Source organism: Rhodnius prolixus, unplaced genomic scaffold, assembly GCF_049639745.1.
Source record: "Rhodnius prolixus isolate KJV_2025 unplaced genomic scaffold, Rpr scaffold_5, whole genome shotgun sequence".
Taxonomy (NCBI): Eukaryota; Metazoa; Arthropoda; class Insecta; order Hemiptera; family Reduviidae; genus Rhodnius; species Rhodnius prolixus.
The window spans coordinates 38,395,962-38,423,738 of NW_027411624.1; the positions used below are offsets into that span (position 1 = coordinate 38,395,962).

The 27,777-nt window shown below is 34.9% G+C and overlaps 2 protein-coding genes across 10 annotated transcripts in view; one reads left to right on the top strand and one right to left on the bottom strand.

The window, feature by feature from the left end:
* Pde11 (Phosphodiesterase 11) overlaps positions 1 to 27,777 on the bottom strand; it is a 138,428-nt gene that overhangs the window by 49,093 nt on the left and 61,558 nt on the right. Inside the window, exon 1 of one of the 9 annotated variants that reach the window (XM_074135459.1) lies at positions 667 to 724. The exons of the other annotated variants lie outside the window; for them this stretch is intronic. Within the exon in view, the coding sequence (XP_073991560.1) occupies positions 667 to 709 (43 nt within the window). The 5' untranslated portion in view covers positions 710 to 724. Of the gene's footprint in view, positions 1 to 666; positions 725 to 27,777 lie in introns of those variants that run through there. 9 annotated transcript variants of the gene reach the window in all.
* The window catches only part of kel (kelch protein), a 118,945-nt gene that overhangs the window by 18,922 nt on the left and 72,246 nt on the right, over positions 1 to 27,777 (top strand). The window lies entirely within an intron of this gene.

Here is a 27,777-nt window from a genome sequence, read left to right on the forward strand (position 1 = left end):
TCACACGATTTCGTTTTTGGTCAAGCGTGAGCAATCGCGGCACCCATCTTGCGGATAGCTTTGTCATGTCCAAATGTTGATGCAAAATATTATGTACCCGTTCATTCGAGATGCCCACAGCACTAGCAATCTCACGCACCTTCACTCTTCTGTCATCCATCACCATATCATGGATTTTATCAATGATTTCTGGAGTAGTAACCTCAACAGGGCGTCCAGAACGTTCAGCGTCACTTGTGCCCATATGGCCACTTCGAAAATTTTGAAACCACTTATAAACTGTTCTAATCGAAGGTGCAGAGTCACCATAATGTTTATCAAGCTTCTCTTTAGTCTTCTGAGGCGTTTTGCCTTTCATAAAGTAGTGTTTAATCAACACACGAAATTCTTTTTCGTCCATTTTTTGAAAATCACTCGACTTCCTCGATTCAAACGAATGCCAAACACAAAGAAATAGACCGATCTGGCTGAAACTTGGTGTGTGTTCTTCCAAGAGATGCTACTAACTAAACATAACCTCGATACGCGCCAGTGGTGCTATCTCTTTGACTTTGCACGGACTTTTCAAACGACCCTCGTATAATAACAGTAACAAGAAAGAGAACACAATAACAATTTTTTTGAGTGAGTGTGCGTTTTTTTTTTTTTACTATTACATTTACATACCTGTACCATTGTAGTAGTAGTAACTATAATGTTCACCTGTCATATTGTACCACTTTATTATTTTTAAACTTATAACACAAAAAAAAATGTTAAAATTTGGGGGAATCCATAATAGGTAGTTGTCTGTTTTTGATTCAACCAAAACACTCGCACATCACTGAACTCATGTATAATTCACTTCCGTTAACGAGCGCTAAACAAATCACACTGACTGCTGGAGGTACCTCGCTTAACAACATTTACCTTCTACAATTTTTATATTAAAAAAATTAAAAAAATGAAATCTCGACACTGATAAAAGACAATGCTACAATTTCAGTTAAATAAATAAATAAATAAATACAAATAAGACAATAGTGAGTTGGTCTTATAAATTAAAATGCATCTTATCTGTAGTATCAATTTGAAATAGATACGCAATTTAATTTTATTATTATTTATAATAAAAAGTCTTACAAAAAATTAATTAATTAAAAAACTAAAACGAAAAAGGAAGTAATGACTAAAAGAAAGGATGATTTAACCGCTTCCAATTTATTATTAATAATAAATGCTGCTTATCTATGATATCATTCATTGATTTTATCCTTACTTTAAGTGTTGTATATGTGTTTTTTTTAAGTACGTTGGTATGAAAGATAAAGGATGATAGAAGAAGGAGGTAAAAAAAAGACCTGATATGCAGTGTAAACAGAATGAATGCCAAGTTTTAAAAAAAAATAGGAAAAAAGATGAATCGCCAAGCTTTCGACCCAGGTGAATAGGTCCGTTTGGCGATAAAACAAATTTCGACTCAAATCGGTAATAATCGGTCTTTTTCTTTTTGGTTTTAACCAGTCACCAAGAAAACGATGAACAGTACTCTACAATTAGACTTGCACGACCTTTCTCTTACCGCCCAAAAAAAAACAAACAAAAACGCCAGCATCCTCGTTAGACTTCCGTAATTGTTGCACTATATTTGATTCTCACTAATAATTATATAAATAGTCAAAAAAAGCTAGAATTTACTGAAAAGTGTTGTGATATTAAGGTTGTTAAAACAAAAAATAACTTCCCGGCTTGTTTAGTCGAACCAGAGCTGAATCTCCCATATAAGGCAGTAGCCTACACCACTGCTAACTTGATTACTATTTAAGACTTACTTTTTACCACAATCTATCACTTCTAGAGAATTGCGGGTACAATCCATTAGTTTACAGGGCATTCTAAGTTTTACCGCTTTTTCTACAAAAATCTCCAGGTGCTTTTAGGCTCTTATCATTTTCAGCAACTTTTTGTTTTTTGCTGAAATCTATCAGATCTGGGTTGTTGCAAAAAATTACAGTTATAGAAGAGGATTTGCCCTGTATTTTAAAAGAAAAATTTGGGAATTTTATCTTTTATAGAAAAAGAGAAAAAATTATCAAAGTTGTGTGTTTTTCAACGTTACAGCTTTTTCGTGCAGTTTTTTGACGATCAACCCTTATAGATTGTAGATTGTATTAAAAGGGCGATTCCACCAAAAAAGGGGAAGGAACGCAGGCAATCCAAAATGCCCATTGTTCCCCGTCCAACCCTCATCTAATGAGAGATACCGGGGCTTTAAGACCAACAAATCCGGCTAAAGTTTGCCAGATGCTAATATAATAAACTAATAAAGTAGCATTAGGACACTAGGGAACGTGGCGACTCAATCGCTCAGTGCACTGGGTAAACCTAGAGAGTTCGTTAAGATTACCAGAATTGCCAGATGCTAATATAATAAACTAATAAAGTAGCAACAGGACACTAAGGAACGTGACGACTCAATCGCTCAGTGCACTGGGTAAACCTAGAGAGTTCGTTAAGATTACCAGATTTGTCAGATACTAATATTATAAACTAATAAAGTAGCAACAGGACACTAGGGAACGTGACGACTCCATCGCCCCAGTGCACTGGAATAAACCTAGAGAGTTCGTTAAGATTACCAGAATTGCCAGATGCTAATATAATAAACTAATAAAGTAGCAACAGGACACTAGGGAACGTGGCGACTCAATCGCTCAGTGCACTGGGTAAACCTAGAGAGTTCGTTAAGATTACCAGATGCCACAATCTCCTGTAGGGAGACATTTGACCTTCCGAAGACGCGATCAACCCTTAAACAAACTGTCTTACTGGGCACTTTTAATTTAAAGTATTATTATCTTTAGTTAATCGAAATTTATGTTAATTTTCATTCAGTAATTCGGTTCTAAGTTCAATACATTCACACACACATTGTCGTAACTAATAAGTTAAGCAATTAACTTTAAACCTTTTTTAGGAAAATTTAAGTTAAGCTTTCCTGTGTTGGAAGTACCAATTGAATAAATTGGTCGGCCAATCATCATTTGTGAAATTCGCCAATTTTAAGAAAAACATTTTTGCAGAATTACCACTTTACCAAATAAATTTATGGTTGTTTTTTAGCGATAATTTCAAACAAAATTATTTTCAATAAAAATTATATTTTTATTTCGTAAATTCTGATAAAAGAAGATTGAAAAATGTTTCCACAGCATCCAATTTTTGGTGGCACCTCTTTTCCCTCTCACCCCGCCACTTCGAGGAAAATTTTTGAAAATATTAAATTCAAGTGAAACATTTTAATGAATCAAAAAAGGTTTCCTACTAAATAAGATAATTAATAATACAAGTGTGTAAATACAAACAAAAATATTATTGTGTGCTCAGTGTGTGTATCTGTTATCAGTGGTATGGCGTCACACACTAAAACACGCCTCTTCTTCCATGCAGATTAGCCAGAAAATAAATATTATTTCATAGTTCATTGGTTCCTCCAATTGGATGGAGTAATTATTTCATAGAATAGGGAGTAAACCATGTTTTGTTGTTGATACTTGGAATGTGCCCCTAAACGTTACTCGTGAAATATGGTAGTTGTGGAAAGTAGAGGGACCAATCCCCCAAACCCTTCAGGAAAATGGCCATTTCCGGTTTAATAATTTTCCCGCTTTCAGCCGGTTTCTTGTTAAAACCTAAACAAATCCATTAAAGTTTCCAGGTACCTGCGTTTATACATTTTTTTCAAATTTTTGTCTACACCCAAATACACGTACGTTCGTACAAACATTTACTCAATTCGCCCTTTTTTTTGTCGAACCCTAGGAGCTTCAAAATTTCCAACTTAGAGAACACCCCATGATTGCAATGCTTCTCCTTACGGTAGTAAGAGAAAATAAAATATAGCCAGACCTGAGTACAGGCGCTCTATGCCTGAGTGATAAAAAATACTTGAAGCATTGGCTACTGCTGTCAAATTTGAGTTGAGCGGTTACATATCAGGAGAAATTTAGTAGTTTAACCGCAGTGCTTAGATGTATTGCGGGTAATAGGTGCAAGCTCGGATCTAGGCGTTTTTATTTAATGGTACATTGTCAGAAATTTATAGCAAAATACATAAAAAAAGGTTAACTCCTTTTGTCCTCGTCTCCCTGGTCGGCAGAAAGCCGATTGCTTTTTTTAAGAATGAGATAGATTAACAAGTAATTTTAAGAATCATAATTAGACTGACGTGTAACCTGCACGCATGACTTAAACGAACTGAAGTTAACAGGCGTTATCGACTGCTTAAAAGAGACTTACTAGACCAACGTTCAAATCTTTCACTTAACTCCTTAACAAAAACTTACAGTTTAAAAAGTTAAGTATAAGGGTTGATTAAGCGCCAAAAGGAACACAAATCAGCTAGTACCCAACATTTCATTCAAGCTTAGTTGATATAATTTAAGTAATTTTGCTGCATTAACTTTTCCTTCACATTTTTTAGAATTTATTAGATGTCACAGACCCTTATGCTGGCCAGTTCGTTGATAATATTATTTGGTTATAATTATGATAAAATGTATATTATATCTTCGTTTTTAAATAGGTACTTTATTTTAACTCTATTCCAAATTATTCTTCTGATTTATCTTTAATATGCCCTTTATTCTGAAGTTGTCACATCTTATACATGCATGTTAAAGTAGAAAAAGACAAAGTTAGAGTCGGCTACTGTTTAAATTTGAATCACGGAGGATTTAAAACAATATTTCAGACTTGAATTCGTCTTACCGAAATATTCGTGAGCACAAATAACACACAGTTAATAACAAGTAGATTATTCAACAACAATTATTCATTTCTCAATTGTAATTTAATTTTACTTATAGTAAAATACTGGAATAATTAGCTGTCCTAAAAGTATGCAATACTTATTTATTTTATATTACATAACATATATATAACATTGTGAGAAGAACAGCTACATTGAGAGTGTGATTGAAGAAAACTATATTATTTGCGATAGAGCCAGATAATTATTACCTATTATTATAAACGTTTGACTACTTCATAAAATAACAATTACTTTAATCGAAGAATGAACTTAAACCGACGATTTTTATTAAAAATAAAATAATCGAAATCATTGATGTATGTTGGTGTAAGCATTTTTTTAAAAAAGTTTTTAAATTTTGTAGCCTCGTAATTTTTTTTATTTTTTATACCGTTTTCTTTTTAACCTGTAATTAATAGTTTGATTATTATAGATTAATAGATATTAAAGTCAATCTACAGTGCTACTTGAACAAATATTTTGTAGATGAAAATGGCCAGCATAAGGGTCTGTGACATCTAATAAATTCTAAAAAATGTGAAGGAAAAGTTAATGCAGCAAAATTACTTAAATTATATCAACTAAGCTTGAATGAAATGTTGGGTACTAGCTGATTTGTGTACCTTTTGGCGCTTAATCAACCCTTATACTTAACTTTTTAAACTGTAAGTTTTTGTTAAGGAGATTTTTGTACCTTTTGGATAGATTTTCATTTTTGTCTATTTTGCTAAGTTACATATCTGCTTTACTGCTTTTTTTAAATTAGGAATAAGCAATTCTATCATTATAACCTGATAAGGTGTTAAGTAGGAACCGTAACTATCACTGGAGAGATCTTTTTAAAGAATGATTATAGTTGCGGTCCCCAAACCATCCTCAATAACAATTTTTTTGAGAAAGCCTTTTTATATAAAATAGGAAGGTATTTGTACGTAAAAAGCAAATTTAAACTGCGATTTCAGACCTTCCTTTTAAGAGGAGTAAGAAAAATAAACGGGCGATTACAGTACTTCTCCCTAAAAGGCAAAGAGGCAAAGATTTTGAATCGAACGACAATTCATTAATGTAAATAGGTTCATCCATTGATAATTTTAACGATTTCAGTACTTCCTCTTAGTAGGTGTAAGAGCATGATGGCACTTCACAGCCATGTAGAGGAGCTTTAATCACTTCTTCGTGCTAAATTTTATCAAAATCGGACAAAGCGTTATAGAAATATTGGTAATAATAGTTTTAGAAACGGCCATACTTGGGTGGGGCAAACTCCCCTCCATATGAGGCGTAGCGACGAGACTTTTAAAGTGCAAATCTGTACAAAATTTCGATTCGAATGACACTTCATTCATGAAAATCAGTTCACTTGTCGATAATTTGAAACGATTGCTATACTTCCCCTTAACTAGTGTAAGAGCAGATCGCCGCTTTAATGTTACGTAGGGGAGCCCTAACTCTATCATCCTACCAAATTTTATCAAAATCGGGCTAAGATTTACAGAGTAATTAGTAATAATAATTTTGAAGGGGGCCTTACATAAAGGGGGCTAACTCCTCTCTAATTCGGTGTACAGCGTCGAGACCCCCAAAAGGCACATCTACATAAAATTCCGAATCGAATGTCACCTCATTCATGAAAATCGGTTCTCGCGTTTAGGCGCTACGTAGTTTACAAAAAAGGTAACAACAACAACAACAAGAAGAAGAAGAAGAAGAAGAAGAAGAACAACAATTTCTGAAAATGCCGTTTTTGCTCATTTTCGGCAACTTTTTTCTCGAAATCTATTAGGTCTGGGGGGTTGCAAAAAAATTACAGTTATAAAGGAGGGTTTGCCCTATATTTTAAAGAAAATTTGGGAATTTTATCTTTTATAGAAAAAGAGAAAAAAATTGTCAAAGTTGGGTGTTTTTTAACGTTACGCTTTTTCGTGCAGTTTTTGACGATCAATCCTTATACAACTGTCCTACCGGACAGTTTTAATAACAAACGACTGATCTACAATTCTATACTAAAACCCGCCTGGATTAAACTGTGGGGTTCAACGATACGCTTCAATCTTCAAATTCAATCGCTTCAGTCTAAAATTCTCTGCACTATCGTTAATGCTCCATTTTACGTTTCAAATCTAACCATCCACACAGAGCCTGGAAATTCCGTTTGTAGGTCAGTTTGCCTCGAACTCGCTATAAAAGTTTTCATCCAGAACTTGCACACTCATTTCAATTTATCATCTCCTTCACCTTCCAGATCATCCTCTCTGACAATTGAAATCAGCCTGTGGCCTCGCGATTTTCTCTTTCTTCTGAAGAGAGTAGCTAATCCTGGGAGACGACTTAGGGAGTGTTTCCTCTGGGGTAACTTCTCCCCTCAATTAGTGGAGTTTGAAGTGGTGTCAGTTATTTCATTGCTACTAATATAGTGTATCTAGCGCTGGTGTAACTTAACAAATAATTTTTTTTTTAAATCTTACTTAATAATATTTGAATTTAATTTTACTAACAACTAAATAATATGAATGACTAATATTAAACACGAGCCACCAGTCTTATTATCTAGGAGCGAGCTAATAATTGAACCTGATGGGAACACTCTCACGACTTTGTCTTACTAATTTTTCAAAGGGGAAGGGGGTATATATTACTGGGCATCGTCAAACTGCTGGTTTCTAGAACAATATGCAAGCTTTATTTCATACAAATGGTTTTACAAGAATAAAACTCCAGATTGTGAAAATTTTTTAAAGGTGATTGTGGAGCCAGCCAGTAGTGCTTTGCCATTTCGTGCTTTGTACATTATTGGTTTGTGAGAAGGGGGGGGGGGATGTAAGCCTTGAAATTAAGACGACAAGGACGGGCCGTCCACAGGGTCCCTTGACCCACCTGAGTGAAGCTGTGGAGTAGATTTTTCTGACATGTTGTGGGCAGATTAGCAGATTGAATTAAAGCTAGATTAGATTGGACAGTACACAGGTTGTGTTGTCTGAAAGCTGTGCGATGATAAATCGTTGCCCATAGAAATAGTACTCGCAGGGATGAAGTTTTTACAAAAAGTCCTGGTGATTTTCAATTTAGGAAACGAACTGTCACCTCGTGATGGAAAAAATTGGTGAATTATTTTCTCTATTTTCTCTGTAATTAGAGGAAAACAAAGTTCTGGCCCCTGACAATGCAAGAACACACACTTTACTGCCTCAGACTGCCTTAAAAATATAATGTTCTGGAGATTGCATCTTCTTTCTCACTCTGTTTCTAGCCTAAACTCTTCGCTAAGTTCATTACTTTATGCTCATTAAAGTAAAACAGACAAAAAGGCGAACAATAATAGTGCACTAAAGAGGGAACACAACTAATCAGCCCACTTCTAAAAGAGAAAGTGTATCGAATAAAAGTTTATTTTAAATCGATAAGTGAGCGATCTGTGAAGTTTACAGAAAACTTCACGAGGCTTTAATTACTAGACAAACCACAATAGAATCGATTCAAATTCCGTTAGTATCAGTTATTGACGTGTATTCCAAATCGAAATATCAAAATTGAGCTATAAAAAACCAAATTTCCGTATTCATAAAACCTCAGAAGGCGTATATCTATTGGAATTAATAAAATCGAAAATCTGTAGACCAAATTAAAGTTTCTCTTACGAAAGTAAATTAAATAAAAAATATTCGATTAAAAATAAAATCGATACTAGTTGATAAACCCAGAGAGGAGAGAGAGATATTTGCTAGCGATATGTTTTATAAAGGACAGAACAGCTGAATGTGGTGGCAAGATGACTGAATCATTAGATAATGTTGGTAAGTTTGCAAATAGTTTTTGTTTACAACGAGTGTGAATTCTGAGAATGAGTTAACAAAAGCTTTGCGCGATCATGTAGGCAGTGGATTTGGTTTCTCAGAAAGATGGGTGAGTAGTTGTAGTTGTTGTTGTTGTTGGTGAGTAAGGTTGTAGAAATCATTGAAATTATTTGGGGTAGTTCTTGCAAGTTCATCCTAGTTTGTGAAAAACAATTCTTTAGCGCCTTCAGCTTGTATCGTGATTGTTCATCATTCAAAAACGTTCATCGTAAAAGAACTGGTTACACATAATAATTTTCTAGAGTTTAACAAAAAATATATTAGATATACAGGTGGCTCCAGAATCGAAATCCTATACGCATACTAAAGTATACTATAGCAGCGTTTCCCAACCTGTGGTACGTGAGTTGCTGGTTGGTGGTACGCGAAAAATAATCAATAATGGCGGACATCAAAAAATTTAAAAAAATGAAAGCATCAAAATATCATAAAAATGTTTTTTCCAATAATACTTAAAAATTGTTTTCATTAATAATATAAAATAATATAGTATAATATAACAGTAAAGTTGTTAATATGTACAGTAATAAGGTTGGTCTGTCTCAAGATATACGAGAAAATATAATAGCACATTTAACAGGATTAAAATTGTCTTTCATGGAAGTATTTTCCCAAAACCCGAAAACACAAATGATAATTGGATTTCAAACCCTTTCTATAAAGAAAATTTAGGAAAAGCTACATCATTATCGATAAGAGATAAAGAAAATTTAATAGAATTATTATGTGACAGAACTTAAATGATAACTATGTAAAAATCTGTTTAAAGAGACTGATTGTAATGAGTAAGCTCTATCCAAGCAACATTAAATTTAATTGGTACTTACAGGTAGTTGAATGCTTAAAAGAAATTAATTTAGAAGATTTGGTCAGGAATATAATAATCCTAAAGAAGAACTTTGTAAATTAATTAATAATTTTGAAGAGAAAAATATGTGCGTAATTTTTAATTATTTAAAAAAAGTTTTAAAACTAAGATCTTACACTTTACAAAGTTTATAAAGTGAACATGAACTTCTTTGTAACAGATACATTGGTATCTCTATATAAATAGAGATGATAATTTCATGAAATACAATCATTTTTACGAAGTGGTACAATTTAGCATGATGTACTACCAAGTGGTCTAAGCGAGCCAAAAAAGGATGGAAAACGATTTACTATAGTGCGTCCTTTAGATGTTTCGAGTACGTAGACTATACGACTTCTTATTGGTGAGAAGTGATGGTATTAATTTACCTAGTTCATCCTAATCAAATTTTACTGGGAAAATGAGTAAAATAATCTTGAGGCTACAGGAAACCGTTGAGTGTTAAGAGGAAAAACCAATCGCCTCAAGAATATGGTACTTCCGCCAGACATAAAGTTGCGATGCACACAAAAACTGTTTTTTGGCCTCAGGGAACCTCAACAAAAATATGTTCATCGAAATTAGTCTCGAAACTGGGAGTACGGAAGTGAGAGTAATTAACCAATTATTAACTGTAATTTATTTACAATAATAATGAATATTTTTTTACAAAACCAAAACAAACAAATGATACTAGGTTAAGAGTGGTGGTGGGGATGGGATGGGTTGCGGAATGGGATATTATAGCGGACGTTGTAGATTGGTGAGCTAGTCGCGAGATGGCGTTGTAGCGCGGCACATTACCGAGATAGTAATATAGGTTGTGGGCGCGCGTCAGTATGTGAAACGGCATGCTTGGGCAAAGCGGTGCGCTGAAAGGGAGAGGAGCGTGGATGCGATCGGCCGGCTCTAGGCGTGGTACTGTGGCGCCTCATGCAAGGTCGAACCTTCTCCAATCATCACCTCCCTCTATCCCGGCCTAGCCTGGCCACTCACACACTCACTAACTCAATATATCTATACACACATACACATACATACAGCTCCCCCCTCCTACCATCACTGATTACTTCACTCTCCCGTCGGTCAATTATTAACAATACCCTCGTATCAACACGCACAGCTTGTTGTTGTTGTTGTTGTTGTTGTGGCGCGAACGTCCCACCGACCGTTCTGGCGCCCAACGGCCGCGCCGCCGCCGTCTAACTTCCGCCTATCTTGCAACCGGTTTCCGTTTGTTCTCTCTCTCAATCCTTATACTCGTCAAACAGCTGACGCAATTTTTTTTATTTTTTTGGCAACTGTTTTCTTTTTCTTTTTTAAAAGCTTCTCTTTCATTTTATTTAACTTAAAAAATTGATTGTGGTTAGGAAAAGGTTATTTTAAAAAATAATTTATGAAAACAAAACTAAAGTTTTAAACTACGCACTTATGGATTAATATTCACAAAACATATTTTAAAGAGGCAAGTAGAAATATTATCTATTCCTCCAGGTTTTTTTCATTATTTAAGTTGAATGAATTGGAATCTTTTTTGGAATGTTTTTTCATTTTAAGTTCTAATTCAAAGGCCAAGGTTATCATCTACACTTAGTTAGGAGCCTAGTTATTTGTTTAGATTCAAAATTTTAAAATCTGCTTTGCGCATTGCTCACGAGAGGCTTTCTCTTAAATTTCAAGGTTCAACCCTAAAAATTTCTTTTAAACATTACGTTTTTTGTTAAATATTACCAGGTTAATCTGGCCATGGAGGTAGACACCTGTTGATTAAAGTGACGTACGTAACAACTGAGATGCACGATTTTAAGAAAGTGCACGGATTAGAATGTTCTTCACCAGATGGTTTCCTTTTGTGTAGTGGCTTTAACTTTCGAAGAGGATTAGAACTGGATGAATTCAATTCTACCAGAGAAAAAGGGCATTAAAATTTCTGTAGTATGATGATGTAATTTTTTCATAAAATTATTGCAAGGGGGAGTGATTATAACTCAATAGATCTTTTGAACTCCACTTTTTGGGCATCAGGTGATCACTACACTACTAATGAGAGCCGCCGATGCGGATAACCACTGTTTGAATCCAACTCAACACCCTGGACAAACGTCCTCCTTAAGAATTTCAAAGTAAGGCGTACTTTGGCTAATTGAACACTACCTTGTTTTTCCTTTCGCTATAAATTTAAAAATGTAAGTTCGTTTTTGTTTTGAAGTTATTTCACAATGAAGGGAAGTTGATTTGTTTTTTATGTCCTCTACTCCAAACTACAGGAACAGCAACCCTACAAACTAAATAAATGTACTCATTCCTTTTTTTTCTATCTTACGATATAATTAGTTCATCATTTTGATAGTTAAAGGCAGAAGTAGGGGGATTAAACGTCCAGATTAATCTACAGAGGGTGAAAAATCCACTGTTCAGGCATTGTCAGTGTAACGTGAGAACATTACTCTGAGACAATTTACTCTCGTAATGTGAATAAAAATGACGGGTTTAAAAAAAAAAAAAAATGGGCTCAAGTGATCGAAGCGATGGGGTGGATCAATTGGCGGCTTCATGAAATAAACTCCACGAGATATTAATTGGCAGTAACGTGATCCCCCAATATATTATCATTTTTTTGAGTATGACATATCCTTAATGACATAATGCCTGAAGAACTGGAAAACTCACACAGCTGCATTCACACTCAGATACACTCATCTCTGTTCTACCATAAATTTCCCATCTGACAGCTTCTCTTAGAAAAAGGAAACATTGCTTGATTTAAAATGACATTTTTTTTTATCAATGTTTACAATTTAATTAAATATTTCGAACTGGTGGACTCGCAGATTTTCGTAAAGTAAACGTAATGTGCACGGATTTTTGCTCATTAACTTTTATTTTCCATTTTCCGAACCAAGTTTCGAGAAAATTTAAATGGATTTGAATGTTCTGATTGGCTTGGACCGGATCGGAGTGGGATGAAAGAATTGCAGTATCCTGCGGAAAATCTAGAATGCACCAAACTACATCTCTGACCTTACCATACACACTGACCTTCACATCCCTTTCGTCACTGACCTAATAAAGTCTCGCTACCGCAACTTTCACAGCCTCCTAGCTCTCCATCCTAATCCTCTTGTCCAACAACTTTCCTCTCCTCACCTTCCCGACAATCCTCCTCGTCGCTTGAAGCGGAAGTGGCCTAGGGACCTATTGATGTGAGTGTAATATCCACCGAGAAAGAGTTTCACCAATTGGTGATTACTCTTATCACGACTTTCATGTGAATTTAACCTGTATGATCAAATTTACTTGATGCAACATTTGTTGTAGTTGTAAATATGGCTAATAAAGTGAAAAAATAATAATTAAAGATTTCATTTATCAGTTAAATAATTATTGGTGCGTACCATAAATAAGTTCTGATTATCCATAAACGGAGTTTTGGTCGGAATCCAGCCAAAATGACGTGGGTTAGCCTTTGGGCTGTGAATTGGGCTATTTACCTGGTTAATTAATCTGTTGTCTGGTTGGATACATGAACTATTATTATGGGAATTAATATTTACAAATAGTGACTGTACACGTAATAGTAACCTTCAACTGACAGCTGGTTCGACCTACCATAAATTGCACTTGCAGTTAATGCAACCGTGTCCTTAATTCACACCCAGAAACTTGTGGCGCCTACGTCGAATGTAAAAAAATTAACAATTTCTCTAAAAACAGAATTTTCTAGATAATTGTTGAAAATAAAAGGATTAGGAAAAATAGTGTACAAAATTTAGAGAAATAGTGGAAATTTTCCTGAAAATAAATGGTGAAAAAAAATCAAAATTGCTCAATAAGAGACCTTTATTGCCTAATTTCGATCAAATAATATATTTAGGGGGGGAGAATTTCAATTTTAGAATTTTAAAAAAAAAGTCAAATTCACACGGGTTTCAGGGAATATTTTTTCAAGTGCTTAATCGTATTTCCGGGACAACTCAGTTTCTAAAATTTCTCATGATTGCTGCTCAACTCTAAAGACAAAATCTTAGATACCAGCAAATTAACTATGGTGGCACTGTTGGAGAAGATACGAGTAGTTAAGAATTGGAAAGTAGTTGAAAGATCTTTAGAGATCGCTGCAAAAATGATGTGTAGAGTAACTCGAGCACGTGGTCCAGGATAAATGTGCCGGTGTTAGGAATTAAGACAGTTCCTAGAATGGAACTCGGAACTTAATAGAACGTGAAGCAGCAGGTGGAAGAGAGATGCCACTGCTGCCTAGAAAGACAATGCCTTCTGTATAGTTGAAGTGGCCATCATGGATGGTGGAAGAGCATAATATCGATTTTTTTTTAAAAGTTTCGAAAAATCACAAGCTCAAGTTTAATGACTTTTTTTTTTTATTATCTCATGCAATTTTCCATTAATAGATTCTGGTAACTGCATACTTCCATTAATGTAACATGATGGGGTAAAGTTCAAAGCGTAATCAAATAGGAAATACATAAAAATATTTTATTATAGAGTTAATTGCAACGAGCAGGTTATTGAACCTGGCCTTCTATAACCTAAGAATATTTAAAACCTTCATTAGATAGTAATTATGGAGAAGTACTATTAAAGCACCAGCTGAATGAGATGTGGCCGCAACAGCTGGCCTTCAGACCGGTTTCTTGTCCACATAAATTTTATTGTTTTAGTGTTGCACATTACCCCCTCCACCCAACTCCAAAAGAAATGTCAATTTTCTTTTACAATAACATTAATTTAAAATTTGAAAATATAAAAGTGAAAACTGACATAGCTTTTTCTTACCGCTGTTTATTATTTAAGTAAATTTTCTTAAAATTTACAATTTTTTCTAAAAAAGAGGTAGTTGAGTTTAATATTACGTATGTTTCATTGTTTATTATATGATAAAAATTATGCATGCGTGACGTCATAGCTTTCATAGCTGAGAGAAAACTGCAAAAAGAATATAATCTTTATATTCAAATGAAGTCCTTTGGCAATTGCCGGGAAATCTAAAATGCTTTTTTGAACTGTCGTAATCGTTCAAGGTTTAAATGAAACCGTTTGGTAACTTGCCTTAAACTCGAAAATGCCTTTTTGAACTGTCGCAATGGTTCAAGATTCAAATTTAACCCTTTGATAACTTGCCTCGAACTGAAAACGTTTGTTTTTCTTAAAAGATCTTACAACTCATTCATGTTCACATTAAAGATACAATTTAAATAATAATAAGGAGGGAAGGGATTAGCGCTATGCGGTTAGCGTATTGAATTCCCACGCGGAGGTCCCAGGTTCGAATCCAGCTGCTGACCCTTAGATTTTCTCTTCCTAGGAGCTTCTTACAGCTCACTGTCCGGTGATGGGCAGTATTGTTTTGTAACGATAGAAAACTGTCCGGATTCCACTGAAAAAAGCTCCGGGCGCCAATAACCTTAGATGATGACGCGCCTTAAATCATTAAAAATAATAATAATAAGATAAAATAACCGCTAATAACAACAATAATCTACATACATTTCCGGTCAGCCAATAATCTTCAAAGTTCAAAATGTTACGTACATATAAAATATATATTAACTACATTTGGAAACGTGGTAAGTTCATACATTACACTGGAATGGGACGTCAGAGGAAATTTTCACAGACAGACAGACACAAACTCACAACACAATTTGTAAAAAAGAAAAACCTTTTTTTTTGTGGACTCAGAGGGGGTCCTCAACTCAAAATGAGAACATTTTTCCGGCAATTACAATTCTTCATCTTACTTAGTATTACTTAGTAATAACTTTATTAGGACCAACTATGATTTTCAACTTTTACTAACCACAGACAGGCAATATTTCCGGTGATTACGATCACAATAACTCCTCTTTACGAGATGTAAGATCCGTAAAGTATTAGTTAGTAGTCATGCGAGGTTTCAAAACAGACGTTTTCTTCCCCCGATGTGTTTATATTTTGATGGGTTAGCATGAAACTTATTTTATTACCACCATTTCCTAAATATTACGTAGATATCAACCACTAATCTAGTATCTGCAGCCTACTCGCCTAGAATGCAGGTCAATGCTATTTTTTTTAATCTCCACTACTTTGATTATTTTTTCCCCCCTCTAATGTATTTTTGTACCTTGAATCCAACTAGAAAATTAGTGTAGCTCCAAAGCGATGATAGTTTTAAGTTTTTTATTCTGTAACTTAATCCTTGAATCGTTCTTTAGGTATACTAGTGCAATGATACAGTTTGAACTTAACTTATTTGGTACTCAAAACTATAATTCAGTTTTTTAATTTTTCATTTTTAATTGTTAATTATTATTGAACAAAATAATAACTATTGTTATCGTTAAAAATATTATTATTAGAGCTATAAAAAAAGTAAAGGCGCCGGGAATCCTGACTTTAATAAAAACTTTTCCACAACTTAAATCGATTTTGTAACCTGCAATTACCTTTGGTTAATTTGTAATAATGTTTATTTTGGATTATGTAACTCTTGGTTTTGTACAGATAAAAGAAGAAAAAACTTCCCGCAATTATGAAAATCGTACTTGCTCTTTCCGGTGTTCCCCAATGATGACGTCAGATCTCTTATTGCCTCTAAATATTGCCAGTTACTGTGTCTCAGGCTTTCTATTTGCTCCTCCAATATCCTTCTCTCTTCCAACTTCTCGCAGGCCTTCCTATTTCTCGTAAGGATACATGCCCCTAATTCTTCTGTGGTGTCCAAAACACATTAGTTTCTCTTTCTCTTTTTTATTCTCTTCTCCAGTATTCCCTTTGTCTCATTTCTCTCCTTACATGCATTTCTAGTGTTGATGTATATTTCATGAGTATCCTTTCGATGTTTGAATAAATAACTCTTCTTATCTTTTTGCCTCTTCAATAGAGTTTTATTACAGAACACTGGAGGGAATGAATTTGCGTCCTATGATTCCTAAACAACCCCAAGAAAATAGTAAATCTTGGTGACTAATGCAAAGTGAGCCTTCTTCTACAGTCTCTTGGTTAGGAATATTGCCTGGAGAGATAGACGCCACGGTAGCCGAGTGGTTATAGGCTAGACCCGCAATGCTAAGATGTATTGCTGGTTTAGTGGGTTCGATTCCCGGTCTCTAGGCCTTGGATTTTATTTAATGGTTAATACGAGGAATTTATATCGAAGTATGTTAGGCGGTTATAGGCTAGGCCCGCAAAGCTAAGATGTATTGTTGGTTAGTGGGTTCGATTCCCGGTTCTCTAGGCCTTGGATTTTATTTAGAGGTTAATAAAAGAAATTTACAGTAATGTATGTTAGGCGTTTATAGGCTAGACCCGCAAAGCTAAGATGTATTGTTGGTTAGTGGGTTCGATTCCCGGTTCTCTAGGCCTTGGATTTTATTTAATGGTTAATAAAAGAAATTTACAGTAATGTATGTTAGGCGTTTATAGGCTAGACCCGCAAAGTTAAGATGTGGGTTTAGTGGGTTCGATTTCCGGTCTAGGGGCTTTAGATTTTATTTAATGGTTAATAAAAGAAATTTACAGTAAAGTATGTTTGCTGGTCCCCTCCGTCCACGACACCTAATTGGTAGTTGGACGTTAAGCCCCGCCTGACAAAATAGGCGATTACATTACTTTTACTTTTTTTTATTGCCTGGAGAGCCGATGTATTGTTGTTACCATCCGAATAAGAAAAGATAATTTAAAAAAATATAATATAATATAATCTTTACCGGAAATCATGTTTGCGAATAAAAATTAAAATATATTTTGTAATTAAATTGAGTAAAACAATTCGTTACCTCAAAGTATGAGCGTACTAATTACGCTAAATGTTATTTTATTATTTATTTACAAAATCTTTGAAGGTGACATTAACAGCTTATTTAAATAATATTTTAAATATGGTTGAAAAAAAAATAAATGCATTTAATTTAGTCAACAACACGCCTCGCATATGGTACAGACAAACTGTCAGTGAGGTCTTTAGAATTGGGTCACTAGAAAAGTTAATGTTCACCTTTTGTTTGAGAAATACTACAAGCTCTTTCCCCACCTTTAAGGCATCTCTCTAAGCTGCTCTACGAGTGCCTAAAGAGTAATGTGATAATATTCTAGCGTCAAACTTACTTACGATACCAATTTCTTGTAAAATAATTAAATAAGTAAGAGTTCAGCCAGAAGACAATGTTGGTAACATATCCCATGATATAAGCTACACTTGGAGGGTGGAGACGAATTAGGGAGACAATTTTACGGATGGCTTGATGGGAGATTAAGATTATTGGATCATGCTGCTAAAGATGGAGTTAACAGATTCCAATTTAAACCTCGAATTCTGGCCATGTGTTTGGAATCCTGTGCAGTTGGAAGGAAGTTCAAAGCCACCTCTCAATCCACGGCCTTCTAAACAGTAATTTCTCTGGTTAAAAACAATCGCTTTAATAATCGCACAATGCTCAGACATAGTATTTCGATTCTTTTGAGATCGTTTGAACCTTTCCGGAAAGCGTGGCATACCTAAACCCCCCCAAGAAAATCAATTTTTCGATTTTAAAGAATTTTTTTTGTAAGGAAATCTGAATAGATGAATAAATCGTACAAGGAATTCACACTTCCGGTAATGTGACAATTTGAAAACCCAAAAAATTTAACATATTTAATTCTCATTACAATGGTAAGGTGAAGAGTGTCGTTAAATGAATCACCAAAATGCATCCAGTTCCAGGGATTTTGAGATGGGGAAACTAACTCAGTATAAAGTTACATCTTCGTGTCCAAAATAAAAGGTAAAGTAAGGTAATTGCCTATTTACTCAGACAGGTTTTTCATCCAGCTACCAATAAGGTGTCGTGGACGGTGGCGACTTGCAAACACTGCTATAAATTTCTCATATTAACCATTAAATAAAATCCAAGGCCTAGACCGGGGGAATCGAACCCACTAAACCAACAATACATCTTAGCTTTGCGGGTCTAGCCTATAACTGCCTAACATACTTTACTATAAATTTCTCATATTAACCATTAAATAAAATCCAAGGCCTAGACCGGGGGAATCGAACCCACTAAACCAACAATACATCTTAGCTTTGCGGGTCTAGCCTATAACTGCCTAACATACTTTACTATAAATTTCTCATATTAACCATTAAATAAAATCCAAGGCCTAGACCGGGGGAATCGAACCCACTAAACCAACAATACATCTTAGCTTTGCGGGTCTAGCCTATAACTGCCTAACATACTTTACTATAAAGTTCTCATATTAACCATTAAATAAAATCCAAGGCCTAGACCGGGGGAATCGAACCTACTAAACCAACAACACATCTTAGCTTTGCGGGTCTAGCTTTGTGGCGCCTACATCTTCGTGTCAAATTCCGTTCTCAAAGTTATTTCCTACAAACTAATAATCCTTTTTCCTGACTCAAGCTACCATATTACTAAGTAAGCTCATTACAGGAACTACCCGAGACAATTGCAGTATTACTTAGTATTTTTTTTTTTTTTTAAGAGAAAGTAGGTACAAGCAATGCAGTAACAGTGCACTTTTCATTGCAATAAAAGTAGTGGTTCTACAGTTTTCATGCTTGATTGGTCCAATTCACTTAACATTTAGCATTTAACTACAGCTGAACGATTGTGCAGTAGACCGTTAAAAATTACGATCGTCTATAGCCTCAATTCACTTGCATTACCTGCAACTTTCTCCGGATCATGTTGCAAGACCTTTTTTTTCTTTTTTTACGTCCATCTTAAGATGGTCTATGATTTGTCAGAGTCATTCTACCGTTAATGATTTTTTAGGACACTTCATTCTTTGACACGTACTTAAATGCACTTTCTATTTTTAAGATTTAGACATTTTGGCAGCAGCTTAAACTTTGAAACTCCACCTTTCCTAGAATGCGATTGTTTTTTTGTTTTTTTCTCATTAATAACGATAAAATGCATAGGTGTAATGTAGAGCGGAAATCGAAATTCGGAGAAAAAGATTTGTGACGCTGTGGGATGTTGTGTAGGTAGAAATGAATGGAAAAAACGAGGCTGGATAATTCATCATTATCTCCGCTATTTCCCTTTTACCAGAAATCAGAGCCAAAATTTTTAAATAAAATAGTCATCAAACGTCTTTTTTGGGTACGTCATCAAACTCAAAATAAGAACAATTTAACCAATCAATTTGGTTATTTAAAGGGTAACATTTCTTGGAAAATTTCTATTTAATAAAAAATCTGTTGCCTACACTCTCACGACTTCCGTTTAGTACATATTTTCAAGGTTTCAACTGAGATTTATTGTTTTTTACTTTGAATTTATACTACGTCATACGGCATCGAAGTATGGGGATCGACAAGGCGTTCCAACTCACTACGCCAGTCAAAAATACTTCGAAAACTTCTTAACGCTCCGTTCTATGTATCTAACCTCACTATCCATAATGACCTCAAAATCTCTTTCATTAAAGATCTTGCTAGAATTTCATTCCTCTACAGCAGCTCATCCTAACCCTCTAATCGAACAACTTATCTTCTTCTGCAATACTAGGTGATCATCCAAGGAGATTCCAAATAGATTCACGATCTATTGTCATCCATATATACTCACGATAATGGAGTGACACCACTTGGGTACCTTCTCCGATCAATATTCCTGATATTGTTTTATCTTTTATCATATTTGCTTGTTGCAACAGTTGTTGCACTTGTGAATTTCTATAAAAACCAAAAAATAAAATAAAACTTCGAATTTCGAAACAGTTCTTGCTCTGAACCTTTGAAAGTGCATTAAACTGTAAATAGCACCCAATAATATTCGCTCTTCCGATTGATGTTACGAGTTGCCCAAACACTTCTGTACCATGGCAGGATGTGAAGATAAATTAGCAAAGATGCAATTCAGAGTGGTATTATTTGTTTTATAATTTAATGATTATTTTATATTTTTTTTCTAGTTAACTTCACTGTTGTTGTTCATTTTCTCTATTCTGTACGATTACTTAAGGATGAATGAATTTCCTGTGAGTGGGCGGTGGGTGGACGTATTGGGATGGGTGGAGGAGGGGGAGAGAGAGAGAGAGAGATAGAAGCATTCTAACTCCTACCAATACTTAAAATAACACAATTAATATCAGTCTGTCAATTAGTTTAAATATTTTAAATTAGTTTAAATAAAATAATTTTGGCATCTTAGATATTTTTTGGTCCATCCACAGTTCATATAAACTTCACAATTCTTTCCGTCATCATGGGCGCCACCAAAGTGGCTCCACAACAGAAAGTTCATTTTTAAACTTAAATTGAGCTTAAAATTTTACTGAAATTTGTGAATTTGTCAAAACTGCTGCTGTAAATGGTAGAAGCTTGGTTCTTATCCAGAATAACTGGGTGGTCCAATTTCTAAGTCTTTATCGTATTGCTTGTTACTTTCAGTGGCTACCCTACAGACTTCAAAACCGAAGCCACCTTCTCTGTGGGTAGACCTTGCTTTCGTTATTCTTTTATAACCATCTGTATTTCCGGTGCAACTGTAATAATAATAATAAAAAAGACAATATTGAAATTACGTACTCTACGAATAAACGAATCCTGAACGTTCAAAAATTACCGCCACTATTCACTTCTTCTTCTTCCCATGGTGCTACAGTCCTATAATAGGACCTGGACCTAATTTAAGAGAGAGTGCCACCCTTCCCTATCCTCGGCTTTCAGGCGCCATCTTGTAACAACCACCTTTCGTAGATCTCTTTCTACGTCATCTAGCCATCTTATCCTGAGACGACCTCTACGTCTTGCGCCTTTCGGGTGTCCATATAGTACTTTTTTAGGAACTCGATGATGGGGCATCCGTTCAACATTACCGAGCCACCTCAGCCTGCCTTTTTTGATACAAGAAACTATGTCGGTTTCTCCGTATAGTTTCTTGAGCTCCTCGTTCTTTCGGAGCCTCCATTCACCCCGTCAATGTACACCGGACCATAGATTTTCCGCAACACTTTAGGCTCCCAAATCCTCAGCACATTCTCACATTCTTGTGTCATTGCCCAAGATACTCGCTACCGTCCATCACTACCGGCCTTATTATCGTGTTTTTCTAAATAATAATTTTCCCCGGACGTGACAAATTCTTAAACCGCATACAAACACACCTGTTTCCTGCAGTTACTCTTCTTCCTTTTTGTTTCAGCGGTTATGTCACAATTTGCTGTCAGTATGGAGTCAAGGTATTTGAATTTGTCGCATGTGGAGCAAGCTATAATTGAGAATTTGAACTTGCTCTTCTCGTTGACTCTGGAGCTGTGAGGTGCGCATGAGCTTTGTCTTTTCTTGGTTTATCTCCAGGCCTCGTTTTTTTTTTGCCGCTTGTTCAAACACTTCAAATGCTCTCCTCCTAATGCTGCCCTTGACCTAGCAATAATTAACATATCATCCGCATACGCCAAGTGTTGGGTCATCCTGTTGTATATGGTGCCCCCCTGGTTCGTCCTTATGGCTCTCATGGCCATTTCCAGGCATATCAAAGGAGAAAGCGGGACGCCTTGTCTCAATCCTCTTTCAATGGGGAAGCTCTCAGATAGCGAGTTCTGTACTTTGACCTGATCACATGTATCTCTCCAGGTTAAACTCACTATTCACTGCCACCTGCTTTTCTGCAGTTATCCCACTGCAATCTATTTAATACGTTACTGCTTTCCGCTCACCTCCGGAAGTTATCGGAACTAGTGAGGCGCTTTAATACGAGCCATTTTGTACTGGAAAAAAAAAAATCAGTAAATTTTTTGTGTTCTATCCAGTCACAAAACAATTCGCTCGTCAATAATGGACAAGTATATTTTAATATTGGTTTGTGCTTGATTTGTTAGTATGTTCTTCTTTTACGTGTGTGGTAGATGAATTTTGCTGATGGTGCATTATTATTAGAGCAAGACGGAGAGCTTGGCCTTAATTGAAAATAAAAAGAATGATTGAATCTCGTATTAGTTCTAAATTAGTACTAACAGCTGTACTCACAGTCTCTATGGAACCTTTATTTGAAAATATTACGTCACTTCCGAAAACAGTTTCAACTGCTTTTTTTTTTTTTATCAGGATATTAAAAAAATGTATTCATATTTCTGTATTAAAAGCTAACACTACATAAGCATCAAAATACAAGTAATTTTTTTAAAAAAAATATTAGCCCAGTTTTTTTGGAGGGGAGGCAGACCGGCTTCCCCCTCTACACTAACACCTAAACAAAAAATTGGCGTGCATCATCTTCCCGTTCCCTCCTGTAAATGGAGGATGAGAGAAAGTAAAAAATTAATTTAATCTTCTGGTAAATATTAGTAAAAATTCCTTTGGCAGTTGAAAATTTTAAATTAATGCGTAAAAAAAAAAATTACACACACAAAATGAGCACGTAGTTTTAAGAAGAAACCTAGACGCACATAAACACGTACATTAAGTTAATAAGTTGAGAAAAAGTTGATTAACCAGTTTTTTTACTAATAAAAATAAATAATTATAAAACAACTTTAAAAAAAATAAAAATAAGTAAAAATTATTCCTATTTTTTTTTCCGTTTATTTGTGCTCCAATCAGCGCGTTAGCGCTATAAGTAACAGTGATAACCGAGTATCAAATGATAAGTAACGAGTGGAGAAGTTACCGCAGTGGTAACACTCCCAAATATTAGATGGTTAGTCACTCTCTTCACTGGAGAGAAGATCATGAGGCCGCACTGCCTCTTAAGGCGTCTTGTCCGGGTTATCAGGAAGAGTTCTTGAAGAAAGATTTTGCGCTAGAGGAGATATATGAGATTGCAGGTTGAAATGAAGTTTTCTGTATCGTGTTTTCAGCGAGTTTGGTGATAAAAGGAATGTTAAGGTCAGTGTGTATAGTCCCAGGTTGGGAGACATAAAATGGAGCGTTTACAATAGTTCGAAGTATTTTAGATTGAAGAGATTGAATCCTTTGGAGATTGGAGCGTTTGGTTGAATCCCTGCAGCTCTATTCCATACGACACAGATGGGTTTCAAAATAGAAGTATAAATCAGTCTTTTGTGGTCCACAGAGAGTTAGTCTATAGCGTCTGTTTAGTTCTGCTCTTTTAAGTCTAGTGTGGAGGTTCCAAGAAAGTCTTCTGTCTAAGTAAAGCCCAAGGTAGCGGGCAATGTTCACTACTCGAGATGTTAGGTTATAGAAGAGTAATGCGACGAAGAGTGAAGGTGATGTTTTGAGGCTTGGTTTCATTCAGCTTTATAGCCCATCTCTTGAACCATTGCTCTAATGAAGAAAGATGTGACTGCAGGTTTCTGTGAGCTATTACAGGATCATGGTTTGTGGACAATAAGGCGGTGTCATCTGCGTAAGTGGAGAAGTGTAGTGTTAGGATCAATTGTCATGTCTGAAGTGTAAATGGGAATAAAGAATAGGACCCAGAATGCTGCGCCACGTGGAACTCCAGTGTCGATTGGTTTAAGTAAAATTTAAAAAAGGAAGAAGTACTTAAATTTTTCCGATAAGTCCTTAACTGTTCTAAGTTTGGATGAATATTTCAGGCAGGACTTCTACCAACATGAATAAGAAATATCCATAAAATATGAACGACGCAAATTCAACAATATTTTTAGTTTTATTAATTATTTGATTGATTGGTGTAGTTATTATTTGATTTTAATTTTATTTGACGTATTTATTACTCTTTTTTTTTAATTTTCTTTTAGATGTAAGTGAATGGTTGTAAATCATTTCATTAAGTACGTAATGGTTGTAAAACATATTACGTTTTCTTTTATAAACGAATGATTCATAATAATTAAACAAAAATTTAGATCATTTTATAACGCTCTTCCGTTTTACTAATGACATCATATGAATAACTGAGTGGTTACGTCAGAGAGATAAGTGGAAGGGTGTTCATTATGTTGTTTTTCCTTCTCTTTTACTATTTGTAGTAAGAGAAGTGTTACGATCGTTTAGATTTAGATTGGTTTTGAGTTCTCGCCGGAAGTAACCGTAGTTGAGGAGCTTGAATCCGGAAAAGGTGGTTTTCAATATATGGACTCTCTCTTTCTCTCTATTTTTTTTCTCTCTCTCAGTGTGTGTTTCCATCGTTACTCAATAATGAAAATCCAAGTTTAAAATTTTAATATTTCCTTAATCGAAGTATGGGGATCGACTAAGCGTTCCAACTCACTACGCCTCCAGACATTATAGTCAGAGAATACTTCGCAAAACTTCTTAACGCTCCGTTCTATGTATCTAACCTCACTATCCATAATGACCTCAAAATCCCTTTCATTACAGATCTTGCTAACACTCGTTTCTTCAAATTTCATTCCTCTACAGCAGCTCATCCTAACCCTCTCATAGAACACCTATCTTCCTCCACATTACCAGGTAATCCTCTAAGGAGATTGAAGAGAAGATGGCCTCGTGATCTTCTCTTATCTTAAGCACTTTACTGGAGTGGCACCACTGGGTGCCATTTCTCTTTCACCGTATTTGCTTGTTGCAACAACTGTTGCAGTGGTAAATTGCAATAAAAGATTTAAAAAAAAAAAAAATATTTCCTTTAATTGGCGATACAGGACGCTATAACAAGGTTCTGGATTCAAATCAGCCCAACTGCAAGTACTACTTTATCGAATGAATGGCTGTTAAAAACTTCGATTACTATTTACATTTAATAAAAATCGATTTAGTTTTGAATTGGTTGTAAAATTATTAGTTTAATAATCGCAATATTCCGCTTACCCGCCGTACTTTACACACGAACCAATAACACCTACCTTGATCGTTTTAAAGTTAAAAAAAAAACAATAAGAATGTACAGTCGAACCTCTCAATAACGGACACCGGCGGGGGAAAGCAAAGTGGCCGCTATTTGGAGGTGGTCGTTAGAAGGAGGTAGGCAAGTTTCATAATGAAAAAATATGTTTGTTTTTTTCCCCAAACATCTATTTGTTTATTATTAATTAAAATTGTTTATTATTAATAGATTTAAAAACGTGCATAATTGCATAATTATTGCAGCTATATGATGTGCATCAAATTTTTCAAAATTATCCAAAAAATTTATTATAAAACTACATATTATTGACTTAATTAATAATAATTTTATAATAATCACATTTATTCCTAACAATAATAATTTATGGTAAAATTATCATCATACTATTATCTATTATTAGAAAAATAGAACAAACCTTTCGGCAAAATTGACGATAGCTCGATTTGGTTTTTGTCAAAAATCTTCTCAACACATTTATTTTCTTTTTCGTTTGAGAGACATATCGGAAAAAATAATATTGTTCGTCCAAAGTAATATTGAAAAATGATTAAAATGGTACAAGATGTATGGAGCTTGTACCTAAAACTTTAGGAAAAACCAGAAAAAAAGACAAAAACTTGAGTAGGGATAATTACTTTTTATCACCGCGTCAAACGAACTTTTAATAATAAGGTGGTCGTTGGTGGGAGGTGAATAATTTAATCCGTTCCCCAAAATCAATGTCCGCGGTCGTTATGTAGAGTGACCGTTAGATGGAGGTTCTTTTATATATAGAGTGTATAGGTGTAAAACGGGGAAATCCAAAAACTGTCCATAAATAGAGATGGCCGCTAGTGAGAGTGTCCTTTATGGGAGGCTAGACTGTAACTACTTAGTGTTTGGCAGACGTTTAATTTGTTCTCCTTTCAAAGTAAAGTAGATATTACTTTAGGTGTAAATGTTCAAAGAGCTATTTACATAATCCTGAGTGGCGTCTACTATTATAACTGACCGCCCGCGGCGGGGTCTACCGTCTCCAAGTGCCAACATATCGCCTGTCAGCTTTCTACTCGATGTCTCATTAGATATTTTAAAATATGTATCTGTTATTTCAGATCTTTGGTTATGGATAACCAAATTTTTATTATTATTATTAATCAGTTTAAAGTGTTCTAATACTTCCTGGAGTTTTTTTATTTTTACTTCCTCTTAGCTGTGAATAAGAGGTTGTATTGCAATCGTGCGTATTTTCATTTTGAAAGTAAACGTTTTACCGGAATGAAGAATTTTGAATATGGTTAGATTGCTTCTTATTTAAATTAGAACGAACAATCTGATTCGTTCTCACTGTCCCCCCCTTCCTCTCTCGCTTCACCCCTCCCACTTGAGCCATATTGTGTACGAAATAAGGACTCCTAATTGTTCATAACAATGTGTTAGTAATTTTCTTTTTCCTTGTTGGCTAATTAGGCACCATTTATTTCATTTCAGTTTTCTTTAGCACAAAGAATTTTATGATTTATTGTTCAATCATATTGCGTAAGAAGTTGTTTTGTCAGTCTCAGTCTCAGTCAAATTGTTGTAGTGTTGCCAAAATTTATGAAAATGAATTTCAAAACGGAAACAAACATGTTTATATTGCATTCAAATTGGCTGAGATGCACTTCAGTTTCCCAAATAAACTTCTCGAAAATTGAGAAGAAATTTTCTTTTTCGAACATTTACTTCTTCCCCCTGACTCCGAATTAATGAAAAATATTCTATTTTTTTTTTTTTTTATAAATATTATATCCTTTGTCTTTAGTATAGGACTTTTCCTATACTAAATTGAAATGGCTTCAGTTTGCTATCAATTTATAACAAGGCAGAAAGGGAGTGGCACATAATATAGGGGCGTGGTTAGTTTCACAGTTTTCATTTTTGATTGGCTTTACAACCAACCTACTTTTCACACTTTCCATTCTTCACTGTGGTTGGCTACTTGTTTTTTTTTTTTAATTATTTCTAGGGAATAAACAATTTAAATTATATTTTTTACTAATTCTTCTCCCGTAGGTATATGAGGGATAGTCCTCCGCCGTATTGTTTAATGCTCCCTTATTATGTCACTAACCTCATCCTTCACAAAGACCTAAATATCCGTTTTATCACTGAAACAATCCATTCACGATTCCTCAATTTCCACAGAAGTCTATCCTATCATCCCCAATCCAACAGCTCAAACTCTTTCCTCATCATCCCATCCTGATAATCCCACACGACGTCTAAAACGATGTTGGCCTCGTGAACTCCTAACCTACACCTTTTCCCGAGAGTGTCAGCACTGGCTGATTTCACTCTTCCTGCGTCCTTACGGTTGCGGTGTGCGTCGGCTATGCCGGGCAGCTTTCGCATCCTATACTGTACTTGTACTATTCACAATTTGCCTGGTGTACAATTATTTTTATACAGGTAGCAAATAAATGAATTTAAAAAAAATAAATAGAAAAAAAGTTATTTGAAGTAGTTTCAAATTATGGAATAAAAAATTTGCATAATAAATGCACCCAA